Source organism: Volvox carteri, assembly GCF_000143455.1.
Source record: "Volvox carteri f. nagariensis unplaced genomic scaffold VOLCAscaffold_21, whole genome shotgun sequence".
In the NCBI taxonomy this organism is placed as follows: Eukaryota; Viridiplantae; Chlorophyta; class Chlorophyceae; order Chlamydomonadales; family Volvocaceae; genus Volvox; species Volvox carteri.
Window position 1 is genome coordinate 1,164,680 of NW_003307564.1, and position 16,912 is coordinate 1,181,591.

General features: G+C 52.8%; 2 protein-coding genes across 2 annotated transcripts in view; one reads left to right on the plus strand and one right to left on the minus strand.

The window, feature by feature from the left end:
* VOLCADRAFT_104939 (uncharacterized protein) overlaps positions 1-3,795 on the minus strand; it is a 10,776-nt gene extending 6,981 nt beyond the window's left edge. The window contains exons 1-7 of the mRNA XM_002951033.1: positions 3,679-3,795; positions 3,473-3,559; positions 2,861-3,126; positions 2,308-2,382; positions 1,184-1,279; positions 452-696; positions 26-230 (exon numbers count right to left, since the gene is read on the minus strand). Coding sequence (XP_002951079.1) covers positions 26-230; positions 452-696; positions 1,184-1,279; positions 2,308-2,382; positions 2,861-3,126; positions 3,473-3,559; positions 3,679-3,721 — 1,017 coding nt within the window. The 5' untranslated portion in view covers positions 3,722-3,795. The remainder of the gene's footprint in view (positions 1-25; positions 231-451; positions 697-1,183; positions 1,280-2,307; positions 2,383-2,860; positions 3,127-3,472; positions 3,560-3,678) is intronic.
* Positions 3,796-6,821: 3,026 nt separating this feature from the next.
* Positions 6,822-12,684, plus strand: VOLCADRAFT_91521 (uncharacterized protein; the record flags this gene model as incomplete). The annotated part of the gene is made up of 6 exons (XM_002950938.1): positions 6,822-7,662; positions 9,011-9,240; positions 9,720-10,047; positions 10,354-10,524; positions 11,169-12,103; positions 12,511-12,684. 6 exons carry the CDS (start codon positions 6,822-6,824, stop codon positions 12,682-12,684), a joined length of 2,679 nt encoding a protein of 892 aa, XP_002950984.1.
* Positions 12,685-16,912: the final 4,228 nt, after the last annotated feature.

The following is a 16,912-nucleotide window of genomic DNA, read 5'->3' on the forward strand; positions in this document are numbered from 1 at the left end:
CACACCCACACCCACACACACCTACCGTGTCCAAGTTAGTGATGCTTATATACTGGAACCTGCCGGCTGGCCGAGACTCGGGCTTGGCGTTGAGGACGCAGGTCTTGGTGCCCTTGTACGGGTAGTTGGTCTCTTGGGGAATGCTAAACTTTGCGAGCACGTCGGCGGCCTCGTCTGCGGTCCAACCTGTGTCACAAGTCGGGTTGTAGAGACCATTGCAAAAAAACAACCTGTGCACACGAGCGAGGGAGCCAGCATGAGGGAAGGCGGCACACGTGTAGATGTATGTATGTCGGTATGACTGTCGGTCGGTGGGGAATCGGGTGGATAGGGAATCGGGTGGATAGATCAGGGGGTATACGCATTTGCATGTCAGTGTCTGTCATCTCATGATACATTCGTACAATAGTTCGTACGTAGGCACGCGTGCAAACGGAAGTAATAATCGTACCATTGCTCTGAAAAGTCGTTGGAGTTGGAGGCGGACTTCAGTGCAGTTGCCACCGCTGCCTCTGCGCCAGCCGTTGCCGCGAAGGAGACGCAGCTGCCGCAGCTTCCCTGATCTTTAACAGGCGAAATTAAATTGTTATTGGTGCCGTTGGCTGACCGGGAATCCCAGGTGGGATACAGAATGGCAGTTGCCACCGCGGCATAGGTGTAGTTGCCGGTAACGTTGCTCACTTGGGCCAGCGGTGTCTGCGTATATGCATGCATACATACAAACACACGAGCAGGTTCGAGGACATACATACGAACATATATACCAACATATATTCGAACATAGCTACGAGCAGGTTCAAGAACGTATATGGTGTGTTCCGTACGGACAGCACGTTATTGTACGTATTATATAGTTCGTTCGTCTCTTCGCATCAATATCTGGAATCATAACGTCCAATATTCCGCTAGATATTATTTATGAGGACCCGCCTCTCTCCCATTGACCAAAAATTATCGTTATGCGAAGCGTTCGTGCACACGTATTCGCGTACATAACTATTACACAGACTCGTGCATGCATGCATGCATGCATGCATAATTTACATAACATGATCCTACGCGCATGCAGATGGCATGTAGATGCATGCATGTGGTTTAGATGGATGGGCATGCGGGTATTGCGGACACGTTCACACGAACGGATCAAACATGGCCAGGACCGAACCGCACGAACGCGGCGCACCTGCACAGCCGCAAACGCGGCGGTGACTTGCGAAGTTGGAGTCTTGATGGTGGCCGCGGTAATCGGCACCTTTGCAGTCTTCAACTGGGCAGCAACCTACGTGCCGAGTGCAGCAGGAACAACGCCCCGTCACAGCAAAACGGATGAATGAACAGATGGATAAGATGGATGAAAAGCTTTTAGATAGTTGCATGGCCGAAATTGGTTGTAGCTCTGAGGTAACATTGTTTTGGGAACACGCGTTATTTGGAGGCGACCCTTGGAGACGATCAGTTAGTAGGCTTGGTTCTTTGGGTGAAAGAGGGTGAAAGGGGGTGGTTTACTTAGTCTGATGAGAGGGCGAGCAAGCTCGCTTTGGCGGTGTGAGTGGACTGTGTGGACTCAGAGCGGAAAGGAGGCCGCCGGCTCGTAAAACATTCGCGCCCTGCCTCCTCCGCGCGAGAGCGAGGCGCATGGTGGAAGCGGACATTCAGTCAATTAATTCATCGAGAAAACGTTTTGACGGCGGTCTTCCGTTTGAGAACCCGAACACAGAAGCCCGTCCGAGGGAAAAATTCCACCAGCAATAAGTAAGATTTCTCAATAACAGTTTATTTTATGTGCAGTATATTGTGCGACCTTTCAAAGAGGCGCTATACTATGCGAGGTCCTCCATTTCCTGGGACTTCCCTGCAAGCATTTATCATGCGAGAAAATCTTTCAAAAAGGTCGCGTTATGTTAACAGAAGTCTAACGAACTAACTTGGACAAGGTTGTGGCTCCCAACCTCGCAGTTCCCAGAGCGACGGCGGGCCGCGGATGTCGGCTTCCGATCTTTAAATGAAGGTTTCTTAGCCTTCAGGCGGCGTCTTCGTGTGCGCTGCTTGCTTCCGTCGGCATTAGTTACATTAGCTCAAAATCATGATCGGAATTTCTGTATCTGCAGTCAGCTCCCAGAAAGTTAAGTTTCCCTGAAACTAGTTTTAGTTTCCCAAACATACGGCATCCGCATGTGGCGGGCGTGGCATGCCACCTGCATAAGCATGCGAGCCAACTAGGTCCTCGCGCTGCTGCCGAAGTATGTTGACAACATATATTTAATGTATTTTTGAGACATGCTCGCGCGAAACGGTCTGATGACTCACTCTCATGGCTGCAGTCGACGCGGCCACCATGTCGATGATTTTGGCTTCCTGGCGCAAATCCTCCACGGTGTTGGGCTGCAATGCGTTCCGTTCAATGTGAAAGACATGTGTGTCAGTCGACGAGCAATTTAGAATGGGCGCTGGGTCAAGTCAATAAGTTGTCAATGTGTTTGTTGAGGGTGACAAAAAGGTTGACAAAAAGTCAACGATACACGTAAGCAGCTCTGTCGTGCCGTAGGTACGGAAAGAACCCAGGAAGAAGTCGGACGGTGCCGTACATGTACATATACATACTTATACATGTCGCGGGATGGTCAAGCTGCGGCAGAAGTACTACATATCCACAATGGACACGCTCGGGTCACGAGAAGGGAGAAGGGAGAAGGGAGGCATAGTCGGGATGAAAGGCGGGCGAGCGGCTCTTATGCGTTTGCACGCACACATCTAAATCTGCGACAGGCAGGTCGTTTGTTGTCTGACTGTGCTGGCAACCGGCGGCTCCTTGCCAGTCGACTAATCGCAGCCAGCCCATAGCCCACGGCCCATAACGCACCGGAAGGAGAAGCCCTGTGATCGTGCGGTTGGAGATGTAGACGCCGTCGCAAGGACCAGCTTTGGTGTTATCCAAGTATGAAAAGGCGGGCCGCATTGGGGCCGTCATAAGCATGCCTCGCGTGTTGAAGGCGGTGCAACGCGCCGTCGCATTGCAGGTGGCCGAAAGCGATGTCACTGTGAACGGTGACGGCGCAGTCCAGTTCTTATATGCGTTGGCCACTTCCCGTTGAACGTAAAACTGGTAACCTAACACTTGTGGACAACCTGCTGACGGGCAAAGACGCAGATGTGAGCTACCAAAAGCTCATTTAACATACATGTAACAAACAAGATAGCAGTAACATCAATTGCAATGATTACGTTTTTCTAGTTTCAGCAAGGGAAAGCAGGCCCGAAGCCGTTCAGTGCCCTTCCAAGCTCAGAATATAGCGGAACCCGAAACGAACCGCTTAAGGAAGTCAGCGCCCATGGACTTCAACACATGAATATATGAAGTGAAGCTTATCACAAATGCCTCCATCGTTGTGTGCGGCGGATAGTTGCTGCTGCATTTCTGTGCGTCGCGCGTCATTTCGGACAGCCGAGCTTCCGAGACAAAAGTTTGTCCTACCTTGCGCGGTCGCCGTCCTTGATAAGTAAAAGAGGGATATGGCGATGAGCGCTAAGCCCAGTCTACACGCCTTGGATAGGCTTTGACCTATCGAAGTGGGGTCCCAGCGAAAGCAGCAGGAGAGCGTTAGGCGAATGTGGGATGTGGATAGCCGGCGCAGTACAAGCGCCAAGGTTAGAGTATTGTTTTTTCAGGAGAGGGCTTACCTTTCCCGCAGAAGCAACCGTGCCAGGTACTCGTCGGCACCATGGTTACTGGTTGCTCCTAGCAGCACTAGAACTCCCCCAACGGCTAAGAATCTACCTTCCAATGTATGAACAAGAACTTATTTTACATGAAAAGCGCGTCTCATCTAACGCCTTTAAGTAGCATCAATGCCTGGTTGCCGTACAATGACTCAGAACGAAATGCCAGTCCTGGAGCTATTAAAGCGACTAATTCGTATCTCATTGTGAAATATCAGCATCCATCCATTACGCAAATGTTTTGATGGCCGCAATAAAGTTCGTATACCTGTGTGCCTGGACTGTGTTGCTGCGCAAAATCTTCTGATTTACTTGAGCAAACAAATTCCTGAAAGATTTTTTGCTTACAAGTGCTGTGTGTGTGGCTGTTACAGTGCTGAGAACTGATGGTTTACATAACAGGCCTAAAGATTCATTCGATGCCTTTGCACTTTGTTGCCGATGGATCCGAACACAACATTTACAGATAGATGTGTATAGGAGTTACTAAGTTTAGCCTTCGAGCTTACCTAACTCAATTTTTACTTGACGCCATCTACCTTACTTGTAGTCATCGTTTCGCAGCCTCGATCAAAAAAGAGGGTGGGATGGTTCTCTTTTGTCCTTGGAGTATTTGCCCTTGTTGAAAGGCATTATCCATCAGTCCATCCTGGAGTTCTTTAACATGCGCACGTGGATAAGCTGCCGGCAGTGTAGCGGGATCATAAAAACTTCCGATGATTGTAGCTATACGAAACGAGCGTAACATTCCAATTAGGGCATAGTTTTTGACACAGGATAAGTTTATATCAATAACATATGCATGGCATATCTAATTGCTGGACCGAAAGGCAAGCGAATGAAGAGCACATGCCTCGCGCAAGCACACCAAGGACGAAACCAGAGGAGCTGCTATATAACAAATCTTAAGGGCTATCCGTCACATCGATATATGCACGCCTTCAACCTCACATCGAGGTTCACTCTTTGGCTTGGGCGAAAAACGACGCGGAGCTGTTGTAGAATATCTGCCTTCCCGTTATAGAAAATATTATATGTCTCATAATGTGTTTTCTTTATGAGCACTAAGTCAACTAAAAGCCGCCTGGAACCGTGCCGCGGCGCCATCCGAGCTCGTCCTGGAACGCCAAAGAACGACGGACTTGACAATTACTAGGCAATCGTTACCTAATTTCCTCATGTTTAGAAATAACAATCCTTAAGATTATAGCAGTACACCTAGATTTACACCAAGGCCATTTCCGCCCACCTCCCACCTTTTTATGGCGTATCGTTCGTCTCAGGCAGCTGCCTGAGACACCGCCGCGGACAAATCTAGCAGCTCAGATTGATGCTACTGATTTCGGCAGATTGCCAAAGCATCCCAACGGGTTCAGGGGATCTTTCCACTTAGTATTAACGTCACGGATTAGGGCACGGAAGTCCTTGGTTGGAGCTTACACCACATAATTTCGGTCAATATGGGGATCAAAGGTTGTGAAGGCGAGATAAGTTGCTAACAACTTAGCCATTTGCGCAGGTATCGGTGGAGGACAGAGGGTTAATCCGCGACGTAAATCCTAGTCGCGGAAACAAACCCCTAAGCCCCTTCCAGGCGCGCAGGGTGCTCTGCCAGGGAAAGCGCTTTTGTCAGAAATGTGCACGACCTGCCTCAGCCACTAGGTAGCTGGCGGGAGAGGGCGGCAGCTCAAGGGCGCGCAGCAGTTACCGGCGTGTCCATGCGCCGAGATGAATGAAAATATAAATCACATATCACAAAGGCCCCGGCCAGACCACCATAAGGTTATGCTGCTTGAACCTACCTAGACGCGGCCCTACACGGCCTAGGCCGACATGTATCGCCCCCGGTTCAAACCCATGTCGAAAATAGTGCGCGCTTTTCATCGCCATCATCACCATCATCATTATATCATCCGCCGTTCACTCGCCAGCTAACCAGTGCCTATCTGCGAACCCATAGGCAGCTCATACAACTTGCCGCCGTACTGTTCTGACTTCAAGACCGACGGCGACCCAAATGGCCTTTGCACACAAAAAGGCAGAACACGCACAACTCAAAGTACGTAAAAAAGCATTTCTTTATAGGATAAAATACTTGTACAGACCTGGGCACGAGAGCTGCTCTTAGCAATTTATACTTTGTTTTGTACGGCAGAAGAGTTATGGTCTCCCGAAAATTGGCTGTACGGCATGGGTGGGTGGGTGGGTTCGAGCCCCACACAGTAATTCGAAGACCCTTCAAACTCTGTAGTGCATCCGTCGGCATGCAATCGTTAAACATAATAGTAATAGTTCATAAGGAAAGGCACAAAGCACAGCCTTGGTCACAGGATTCTGGGAACCGCCATGTGGCACCCAGCAAAGGAGGCTCGGTCAGCACGTGAAGGACTGCGAAGCCTTTTGCTCAGATTGATTCTGATGGCAACCCAAGAAACAAGAAACAGCGTACCTACAAAGGTCCTAAATTATAAGAGTTTGCACGCCTGCGGAGTGGCGGGTATGGGCAGTGACGTGTCAGGACACGAGCTCCAAGGACCTTATCTTTGCATGAGAGCGTAAGTTGAGGGAGTTGCGAGGAAGACTTATGGGTGTGCGTGTGCGTGTGCGTTGAATGTTATAAATGACAGTAAGTGTGTGCGTCAAACATTTCGTCTCGCGGAGACCCCTCCGAGTGGGGCGTACGATTCTGATGTAGGCATGAGACACACCAACGTCTATGGGATAATTTGACTCCTTGATCTGTGCTGCCGTGAGTACGAATTTTGATGATTCACGCCTGGTCTGTAATTGGTTCCATACCAAGAATATAGTATCTGGTTTCTAGAGGTCGTTTCATTCGTTGCAGCCCTAGGGGCTGCCGTACCGACGCCGTGCAAGTTGGCATTTCCAAGACAGCATGCAACTAGGAAAACCCGTCTACAAGGCTCTTTCTAATACTAATCAACTACCGGCGATTATTGGCCGTGCAAGTTGTGGAATAAATTGACTCGGCGTGCAGCCGGCGGAAGATGCAGACTTCTGTGTACCGTGCTTATAGCTCAACATAATCGTTGGCTCACTAAATATAGAACGTTGATGGTAGAAAAGTAGTTCAGTTGGTTCGCATGTTCTCTTCGTACAAGGGAGTTTGGCTAGTGCAACGACGGCCAAGCTGTGCAGCCCGTTACATAAGAAAAGTAAGGACTTCTCTTTCTCCTTACCAGAATATCAAGGATGCAAGCACGGCGAGGAGCACAGAGCGTGCAGCCCTCAACGAACATCAAACCGCCACTCCGCAATCGGCAGCGGCACAACAACGTCCTGCGCCTTCAGTCTTATTGCCTCTAACCACAGCGCTTGCAAAGCTTCAACACGATACGAGGCAGCTTATAGGCTGGGAGCTCCGCTTGCTCCCATCCGCAAACAATGCCGTCAATTGCGCAACGTGCCGTCGAGGTCGCCGCTACAAAGGCTCTTTGGCAGCAGCCAAGGACGCGATCCATGGTAGCAGCAATGCGTATGGCAGCTTGGGACGGAGCTTGGGCCATGTCGTTGAGGTGATAACGCCGGCAGCGGAGATGGCGCTCCCTAACATAGAGCCAGGGCTCCCTTTGGCAGTCCGGCGCAGTGGCCCCGACAATGCAGCAGCCCGCGCAGCCGCTACCGCCGCAGCTACAGCCCCTACAGCGATGCCCAAGCCGGCCGCTCCCGTGGCCGCTCCTTTTGCTACAGCCACCGCCGCCACGGCAGCCACAGAAGGTGGTGACAGCGATAACGGTCGCAACGACCACGGCGTGGCCGAGCGGCAGGGTATATTGTTGCGCACAGTACGACACACTATCGTACAACAGTACGACTTTGCCGGCAACGAGGAGTACGTCGTACGTCTGGATCCAGACGTACTGCCGTACGCTGACATAGCCAATCGTACATTGATCATGGCGTCAGCGACCGCCGCCAGCACAGGTGTGGATACCACTGACTGTGATGATTGTGGGGGTGTTGCTGGGATGCCCGGGATGGGGGGGAGAAGAGGAGGCGGTTGTATCTGTGCGTCTGTTTGTATGTCTTGTTGGCGTTTCAGTGGTGCGTCAGGGGCGTCGGGCTCTTTGGACGGTGTGCGTGGGCGGGGTGTACGCGTGTGTACGTACGTGTTTGTTTGTGTGCGTGTGTATGTGTATGTGTGTGCGTGTGTATGTGTATATGTATATGTTGGAGGGATTTCCTTAAGTGCAGGCAGCTCGGCAGCAGTTCGTGTGAGGGGATTTGCTCTTTTATTCTGTCGCAGTTGTTATTATCGTTGCCATCGTTGTCGTTGTTGTTGTTGTCATTTCGTAGTTGCTGTCGTTGCCATTGCCGTCATCGCTGCTGCTGCCGTTACCGTTACCGTTGCCACTTTGCCACTTTACCGTTGTCGTAATCGTCGTTGTCTGACAACCAATCAGGAGGAAGGGGGGGAAGGGGGAGAGGAGTCTAGGGTCTGGGTTGGGTGTGAGGGCCCTTGAGGGTAAGCACCCATTTACGTCCCGTACACTGGTACGACCTTCAGTACGACGAGTACGGCTTCCCATAACCAACTAGGAGAGCCCGCATTCGAGGGCCCATGCCAGGGCCAACGCCTTTTCTTGACCTGTCCGATGTGAAGCCCCGCTGCCGTCGCCGCTGCTACTGCCGCTGCTACTGCTGTTGTATGTGCAGCTCTCCTGGCTCAAGGTCGCAAAAGCTTGCTGCTACAGCTTCTGGGCAGAGAGCTCCGAAACCACATCCGGGCGCTCCAGGGAGCCGACGACAAGCTGGAGCGCCCGACGGCACCGGCGCCGTCAGACCCGGCGGCGGCGGCGGTGGCACCGCCGACATCAACGGTGCCGTCGGCCACAGTAGCGGTGACGACGGCGGGGGCAGCAGCAGCGGCGACGACGGCGGGGGCAGCAGCGGCGACGACGGGTGCGCCAGCGCTGCTCAGTCAGCGGCCACCTCCGCCTCAACAGCAGCAGCAGCCGCAGCAGCAACAGCCAGGTGTACGGCATGGTTTTATGCCGACACGTCAGCAGCTCCTGGCAGCTGGCAGGAAGGACCTGGTGGCGCTGATTGGGGAGGCGGGGGGATTCGTAGAGGTGTGTTTTGGGGGGAGGGGGAGGGGGAGGGGGAGGAACCGCTAAGGACTTACTTGGCCAGGCGGCACAACGGGAGAGGGGAGGGGGAGAAGGGGGAAAGATTACTGAGGGATGAAAAAGAAAGAAAAGGGGGCGGGGTATGTGGTGTCACATACCCCTTCTTCCCCCGCTCCCCCCCCCTTTTTCACTCCCCCCTGGAGTGGCCCCCCTAGGGTTTGTGTCGGTAGCCGAACGCGCACACGGCCCTCTGCCCCCCCGGCCCCAGGTAGCTCTCCAACTCGGCCTCCGCAGCACACGGCGGCCCCGGGGCTACTGGTCGGGTCCGGACAGTTGGGAACGGTTGGGGGAGGAGTTGGCGGGTTTCGTGGCGGCGGGCTGGGTGGAGCTACCCCACCCGGAATACCCGGGGAAGACGTACTGGTATAACCAGGTGAGTGTGTATGGTACGGATATATGAATTGTATGTATGTATGTATGTATGTATGTATGTATGTATGTATGACTTAGATTACACTGTGGGCCGCGAGAGTATGTATGCACGTGTATGTATGCACGTGTTATACATGCACGTGTGCACGTGCGGAGAGGAAAGTAGGGTTAGGAGAGGAAGGGGAAGCGGGGTGGGGGGGAAAACGGGGAGGGAAGGGACGGGAAATGGGATTACGGGATTACGAGGCGCCGCGGATGAGCGGGGGGGGGGAGTGCTGGGTTAGGGGTTTTGTTTGGGTTTGGAAGTTGTGAGGTCGTTGGGTAGTTGGCCCCGTCTGCCGCCTAGCACCCGTTTCACCCCTCGTCTCCCCCGCCACCATAATACACACACGACCGTTCCCCCCGTTTGGCACCCCCGGTGGGTGAGTACGATGTCAGGTCAGTCACCGAAGCACGTGGCGCCGTCCACCTCCGCTGCAGCTTCTGCCCGGCAGTTGCTCCTCCTTAGGGCGGCGACCAGATTCCGCCTCTCCGTCCTCGTCGGGAGCGACCCATGGGTCGGCTGGGCGTCGCGGCGCTGAGCAGCACCATCATCATCATCATCATCAGCAGCAGCAGGGAAATGACCATGACGAGGACGTCGAGGGATGCGTTGTTGGTGTTGGCGGCGGTGGCGGCGGCGGTGTTGGCGGCGGCGGTGGCGGTGTACGGTGGCTGGTGGCGGAGGCGGCTGCGGACCGAGTGATGCCCTCACGGAGCTTGGTGATACAAGGTGTTGGAGAGTGTTGTGGGGAGTGTTGCAGGGGAGGTGGGGAGTGGGGGGATGTGAGGGGTAAGGGGAGAGTACGTATGACAGACCCCTGAAGCCCGGACCTCTGAAGTATATATCACTCGCGTTCGTACGGAGAATGACGGTGCCCCTATATATCACGACTACACCTGCACGTTTATAATTCGCAGCCCAAAAGTTTTTCACGGCCTGCAGAAGCATTGTCCGACGATTGCACACCAGCGCACGATTCGTGTCCGCGTGTTCACTTTACGCGTCCCACAAGTAAACCGGATGACATTCCCTTGTATTATTTGCTCCCGTACACATGCCGTGATACGGCAGCTCGGCGGTTGGATCTCCACAACGCAATCGAGTATCACGGGGGTTATCTGCACGTCGCGTCCCGGCTGGGACGTCGAATAACATGGGCACCGTCGAAACACCTGTACGACAGTACGGCGGCGATACGGCGGAAGCTATTCGCTGTCGCCAAGGAGCTGCAGCTATCGCCAGGTGTGCCGGACATTGTTGTTGCTCTTTTAAATAGCCCATTAAACGTTTTTTTTGCCATTTCCGCAAAATATGTTTTTATTATCCAGTAAAGCACGACGGCCTCTCCCTCGCGCCATGTTACTTGTAACCTATGCTATTGTTTGTAGTAAAAGATGCCTCTTACATGGTGCAGATGTAGATTATAGAAAAGGTGTAAAACTGGCTGATAGAGGAGGTGTAAAGCTGGGTGCAAACTTTTCAATTGCTGAATGCGGCTGTGTTATACAACTGGCCTTTGATACAATTTGTTAAATCTTTATTCGGTAAATTTCGTCCAGGATGTGTCTTGTTGGTGTCTCGGTAGATATTTATGGTCTCTCGCTTCTGCGAGTTTCTCTCGCGGTTTTGTGAGCTGCGGCGTGACGCGGTGCGTCTTGCAGCCGCGGCGACGGCTCTTTAGTGGAGTTCTTTTTGCTCTATTTTATATGGTATCATGTAGGACTCTCTCGTTCCTAAATAAGGATTTCAGTGAATCACTCTTTTTATGTAAGAGCATTTAGCAGCTTATGGTGGGTGCATGTGCGTCGTTTGATGGACTTTTGGGTTATGTGATGATGGCTGTAATAATGGTGTCTTAATGCGTTCCTGTCGGGTTGGGGCCGCAGGTGTGCTGCCCACATCACGTGAGTTACGACAGGGAGGGTACGGCACATTGCTGAATGCCGTACGCCGACACGAGGAGCTCCGGAACCTGCTGGGCATCCGTACACGCCCGGGTAGCAGCCGCCGCCGGCCACGCGGCCAATGGGATGACCTGGGTGCCTTGGCGGCGGAGCTGAACCAGTTCGCAGCGGCAGCGACGCTTGCCGTACAGAGCAGCAACCTTGTCGTACCACGTTCTCAAGATCCGGCGGTTGGGATGCGACAAGACGGCATCGGCAGCAGCAGCAGCAGCGGCGGCGGCGGCGGCGGCGGCGATGTACCGGTTATGGATGCTATCGACGCCACGGCGGCTGGCGGCGGCCGAGGGGACGCGGCGGCGGCGTCGGCGGCCAGCTCCCGAATCGGAGAGGGACGAGACGGCGGCGGGACGGACGGCACGCAACCTGACAGCCTAACAGCCGCCACTGACGTGTGCGAACAGGCGGCCGAGGCGGATCTCGCGGTGGGTGGTGTTGGTGGTGATCCGGGAAAGAGGAGAGGAGCCACGGCTGGAGCGGCGTCCTCCGCCGGCGTCGCCGCTGGTACGACACCGCTTCGAAGCCGTCGGGGCCGTCCTAGGAAGTCAGCGACGGCGGCGACGCCAGCGCCACTGCCGTCGCAGCGGCACCATCACCATCACCTGGGATTCGCGGCTGCGGCCGGTGGCGCAGCTGACACTCTGGCGGCGCCGCCGCCGACACCGCCGCCACGGATGCCGCGCCTTAGTGAGCTACGGGCTGCGGGACGGCACGACCTGGTGTATGCCCTATCCGTACGGCACGCCGATGTATCTGTACGGCAGCAGCTGGCGGAGCTGGCGGGACTTGAGCTACGGGCGGATCGGCGTGGCAGCAACCGTAATGCACTGAGCTTCGATGCCGTGGTTGAGGCAATACAGGTAAGCATATCGATTGGTTCGCTTTTGGTTTGGACATTTGTGGTGGGGGATGAGATGAGTGATGAGGCGATTCATGTCCCCGTACCGATGGGTCTGGGGGTTTGTAATTTGTTATGGGTTGAGCAACAGTAACATTCGCTGGATATGTTTGTCGGCGTCAACTCTATATCTAATAATCTTGCTGATTTTTCTGCTATAAAATTTCCTCACTGACCGTCCAGTAGTGTGGGATGGTTACTCTGTATAAAACGATTGATAGTGTGCAATTACTTTCGCTTATGGCCGGGATCGATCCTGGGACCCCTCCCAGGAACCATAGCCGCACTGTAGCTGCTGTTACCTGTTGTATATGGGCCTAAGAGCCGCCAATATGTCGATCTGTTTCCTTACCTGTCGGCCTCACCCAGGAGCGATGCCACACCCCCAAGGCCATCGGAGAGCACCTCCTTCGGCTCCAAGGAGTGGAAATATCCCGACAGCATCTGACCACGTACCTGACCAGAGCAGTGGCGCAGGGCAAGCTGGTGAAGCTGTCGTACGGCAAGTACGGCTTGGGGCCCCGCTTCGTGCTGCAGACGTGAATGGCTCATGATGGTGTTGGAGTTGGTGATGGTGATGCTGGTAGGGGTGAGGCGAAGGTGGAGAAGGCACGGGGCATGCATGCTGTGCTCGCGCATGTGAGGCCGGCAGGCGCAGGTGGAGGGCTTATTGGACGGGGTGGGTAGGAGTGGGCAGGAAGTCGGCGAAGCAGCCAGATAGACAGCAGCTAGATAGGCAGGTAGGTAGGCAGAGACAGGCAGCTAGATGAGGAGGTAGGCAGCCAGGGCTTACTTGCCGTTGTGGATGACCCCCGAGACCTCCGTGACCTTTTGATGACAGGGGAAATAGCTATATTCTCCCTAGATGCCCAACTGGAAGACGGAGCGTGATGACATACTGACATACATGTTAACGCAAACAACCTTGTATATTATTATTATTATTATTATTATTATTATTATTATTGTTATTTATTCCCTATCTTCAGCAGTAGTGCAGCAGTGCGTCTGTGAGATTCTTGATTGTCTAGAGGTCATCTACCGTAGTGCTACTTATAGTTCGTGCTACAATAATTCGGGAGGCACTACGAATATGTGGCACGTACAAATTCTAAGGTATCCCAAGGGACCGCAGCCCCGAAATATCGTACCCTCCGAAGCCGGTCGATCAAACTTCGCAAAAACTAGGATTTCAAGGCGGAAATCAGCTCTTACATACATAAAATATAGTCATAAACGTAGGACATGAACAACGCTGGAAAACGTGCAAGACAGGCAACCCTGCTTCAATGCGGGATGAAACCGCTAGCACCAAACGCTCCGGTGAGCGACCGAGCTGGATTTGCACCAGTTAGGCTTGATGACGCTGTTGTCGAGGCCCAGCGTGAGCGAATGGAGCACGAGGAGGTTGCTAGGCGCGAGCCTAGCGTACCCTAGTCGTAATGCCTTTTACGTCGGGGTTTCAGCCACATGAAGACACGTTTCAGTAGCAACCACCCAAACACTGTGTTGGCCCGGCCGGCTGGTTATTAGGTCGTTGCCACTGGTACTGAACTGTACGATCGGTCCAGAATTTGCTAGGGCGTTTCCAAAGTGCGAAAATGGTGAGAGACCATGAGCCTAAGGATTCCCGGTGGAGGGAGACTGACTGGAAGCTGCAGTTTGAAAAGCCCCGAAATTTTGGAAGGGGCCCCGAAATTTGTATCATGCCCGCAAAATCTGGTCCGGCCTTCCCCGAAATTCAAATAGGGGGGTCCTTGTGAAGCAGCTGCCCGTGTTTCCAAAGCATGTATGGTGTTGGAACGTAAGGTGCCCAAGTACGTTTGCATGGAAGAGAATGTGGCCAGGCTGGAGAGGAAAGTGCAGTGGCATATTGGAATGTGAGATTAGCGTATGCGAGTTACAGGGCGTTTTATTGCACGGGTGAATTTACGTGCAAATCTTTCACCGTAGCATCAGTCCTCAGTTCACTTCTTGGAACGAACATCAGCATAGGTCCAAGCCCTCTCGCTTGGAGGGATATGCAAACAAACATCCTGATAGGGGTAAACTCGCACGCTACCGAGCATTCAACCGAGCACATGCATGCTTAATTGAATGGTGAGATGCGACCCCCCCTTCATTTCGTGCTCGGCAAGCCTGCCACCGCGTACCGGATATGTTGGCACCTTGGTTTCTGTGCGCATTGCATACATTGCTCGACCCCGCCGACCAAAACTACACGTGCCCAACTGAAGACATTCCCGGTGGTTGTGAAGCAGCTCTTGAGGCTGTTGCTGGCTGAAATCCATCCTGAGCTGTTGCAACACGGCTAACGCGGGCACGTCCCTATGCACAGCAAATAGCTGTTCCAAGCCAACAGCGGCGCCCATGTCACCGACAAGGCTCTAAACGTCTTATCTGTTCTTATGTTTAATTAAGTTTATGTATGTTATACTTTGCGCAGCTTTGTAATTTGACTTTACTCTGAACAAGGTGCTGCATACAACTGCCTCTTCGCCAGCGCTTCATCTTCCACGGCAGTTTCACGAGCCCAGTGTTGCAAGCTACGACGTAGGCTTTCGGTGCTTTCAGTTACTGCAAAGCAGCCACGCAATAGTCCAGCCTGCATGCCGCGTGCGACTATGGCCAACATGACCACCTGCGCAACGCGCTGGCGCACCTCGTCTTTTCCGCCAAGAAATTTATATACACTTGTACAGGCGCATTTTGCGAATTGCACGCGCCCATCCGCGCGGTGAAATTCGCTCCTGGCTTTTGGGGCGTGATGTACGGACCTTTTATTCGCGAAGTACGACCGGACACATTTGTGCGAGGGGCTGCTTAAATAGGGGGGTCCTTGTGAAGCAGCTGCCCGCGTTTCCAAAGCATGTATGGTGTCGGATTGTAAGGTGCCCAAGTACGTTTGCGAGGAAGAGAATGTGGCCAGGCTGGAGAGGAAAGTGCAGTGGCATATTGGAATGTGAGATTAGCGTAAGCGAGTTACAGGGCGTTTGGCGCACGGGCGAATTTACGTGCATACCTTTCACCGTAGCATCAGTCCCCAGTTCACTTCTTGGAACGAACATCAGCATAGGTCCAAGCCCTTTCGCTTGGAGGGATATGCAAACAAACATCCTGATAGGGGTAAACTCGCACGCTACCGAGCATTCAACCGAGCACATGCATGCTTAGTTGAATGGTGAGATGCGACCCCCCCTTCATTTCGTGCTCGGCAAGCCTGCCACCGCGTACCGGATATGTTGGCGATGTTACAGAGACGCTGCACCTTGGTTTCTGTGCGCAATGCGTACGATGCTCGACCCCGCCGACCAAAACTACACGTGCCCAACTGAAGACATTCCTGGTGGTTGTGCAGCAGCTCTTGAGGCTGTTGCTGGCTGAAATTCATCCTGAGCTGTTGCAACACGGCTAACGCGGGCACGTCCCTATGCACAACAAATAGCTGTTCCAAGCCAACAGCGGCGTCCATGTCACCGACAAGGCTCTAAACGTCTTATCTGTTCTTATGTTTAAATAAGTTTATGTATGTTATACTTTGCGCAACTTTGTAATTTGACTTTACTCTGAACAAGGTGCTGTATACGTTGCGCTACCAAAAACGCGACCGTTTGCTTGCACAAAAGTGTCGCTTCGCTCAACGCTTCCTCTTCCTGCGGCCTTGCCTGAGCCAAGCTTTGCAAGCTACGTTGTATGATTTTCGTTCTTTTAATTGCGGCACAGGAGCCACCCACATTTCCGGCCTGCATGCCGCGTGCGGCTGTGGCCAACATGCCCACCTGCGCAACGCGCTGGCGCACCTCGTCCTTTCTTCGCCAAAGAAATTATATACGCTTGTACAGGCGCATTTTGCGAATCCCACGCGCGCATCCGCGCGGCAAATTTCGCTCCTGGCTTTTTTGGACGATGTACGAACCGTTTATTCGGCAGAGTACGACCGCTCACATTTGTGCGAGGGGCTGCTTAAAGAGCACGTACAAATTTCAGAAAGTTTTTTGACCCCTCCCCGAACAAAGCGATCACGAACTATAAGTAGCACTACGGTATTTTCAGGCCTATTGATTAGAAGATGGCACAGTCTATATAGACCATTCTATGCAACGAATCTATAGACACCCTATGTCTTGGTCCTACCTTACGAAACTGAAAGCCGCCGTTTAAGAATGTTCTATAACCGTTCTGTTTTCTATACAAATTTACGAAAAGCACAAACTGTAAACGTCCTTAGAATGTACTAAAAACATCCGAAAGAAGATAGCTCTCAATTAGACGGTGACCCTGTCTATAACAAATGATCAAAACACTTACGACGTGTCCACCTTCCTACGTTGGTGGCGTCACAAGGGAAGCACCGGTAGGGAAACACATCGGTGTGTGTGTGCGAGGGTGCGTGTCCAAAGCTTTTAAACTTTTGGCTTTGTTAACCTTTCGCAATTGCGGTTGGTTTTGGCTGGGCTTTGTGATATCCTGTAATTAGTACTCAGTACGACTGCCGTCAGGTTGTAATTATCGCCATGCAAGAGATTTGCAAGCAATCCAACGTGCGCAATAATGTAACGCGCATGTGTACACGCAGCCACCTTCAGGTCGCCTAGTGATCAACAAGCGGCCAATACCTGTCCCGGTGCACGCATAGGCATACAGACAAACAATCCGCACAGCTCCCTCCCCCGCTCGTTCGCTAGCAACCAGATTAACACACCAGCAGACATCAACAGACCGTTTACCCTCCTCCTCTTTCCTAATTGCATGAAACACGTAAGATAAATGA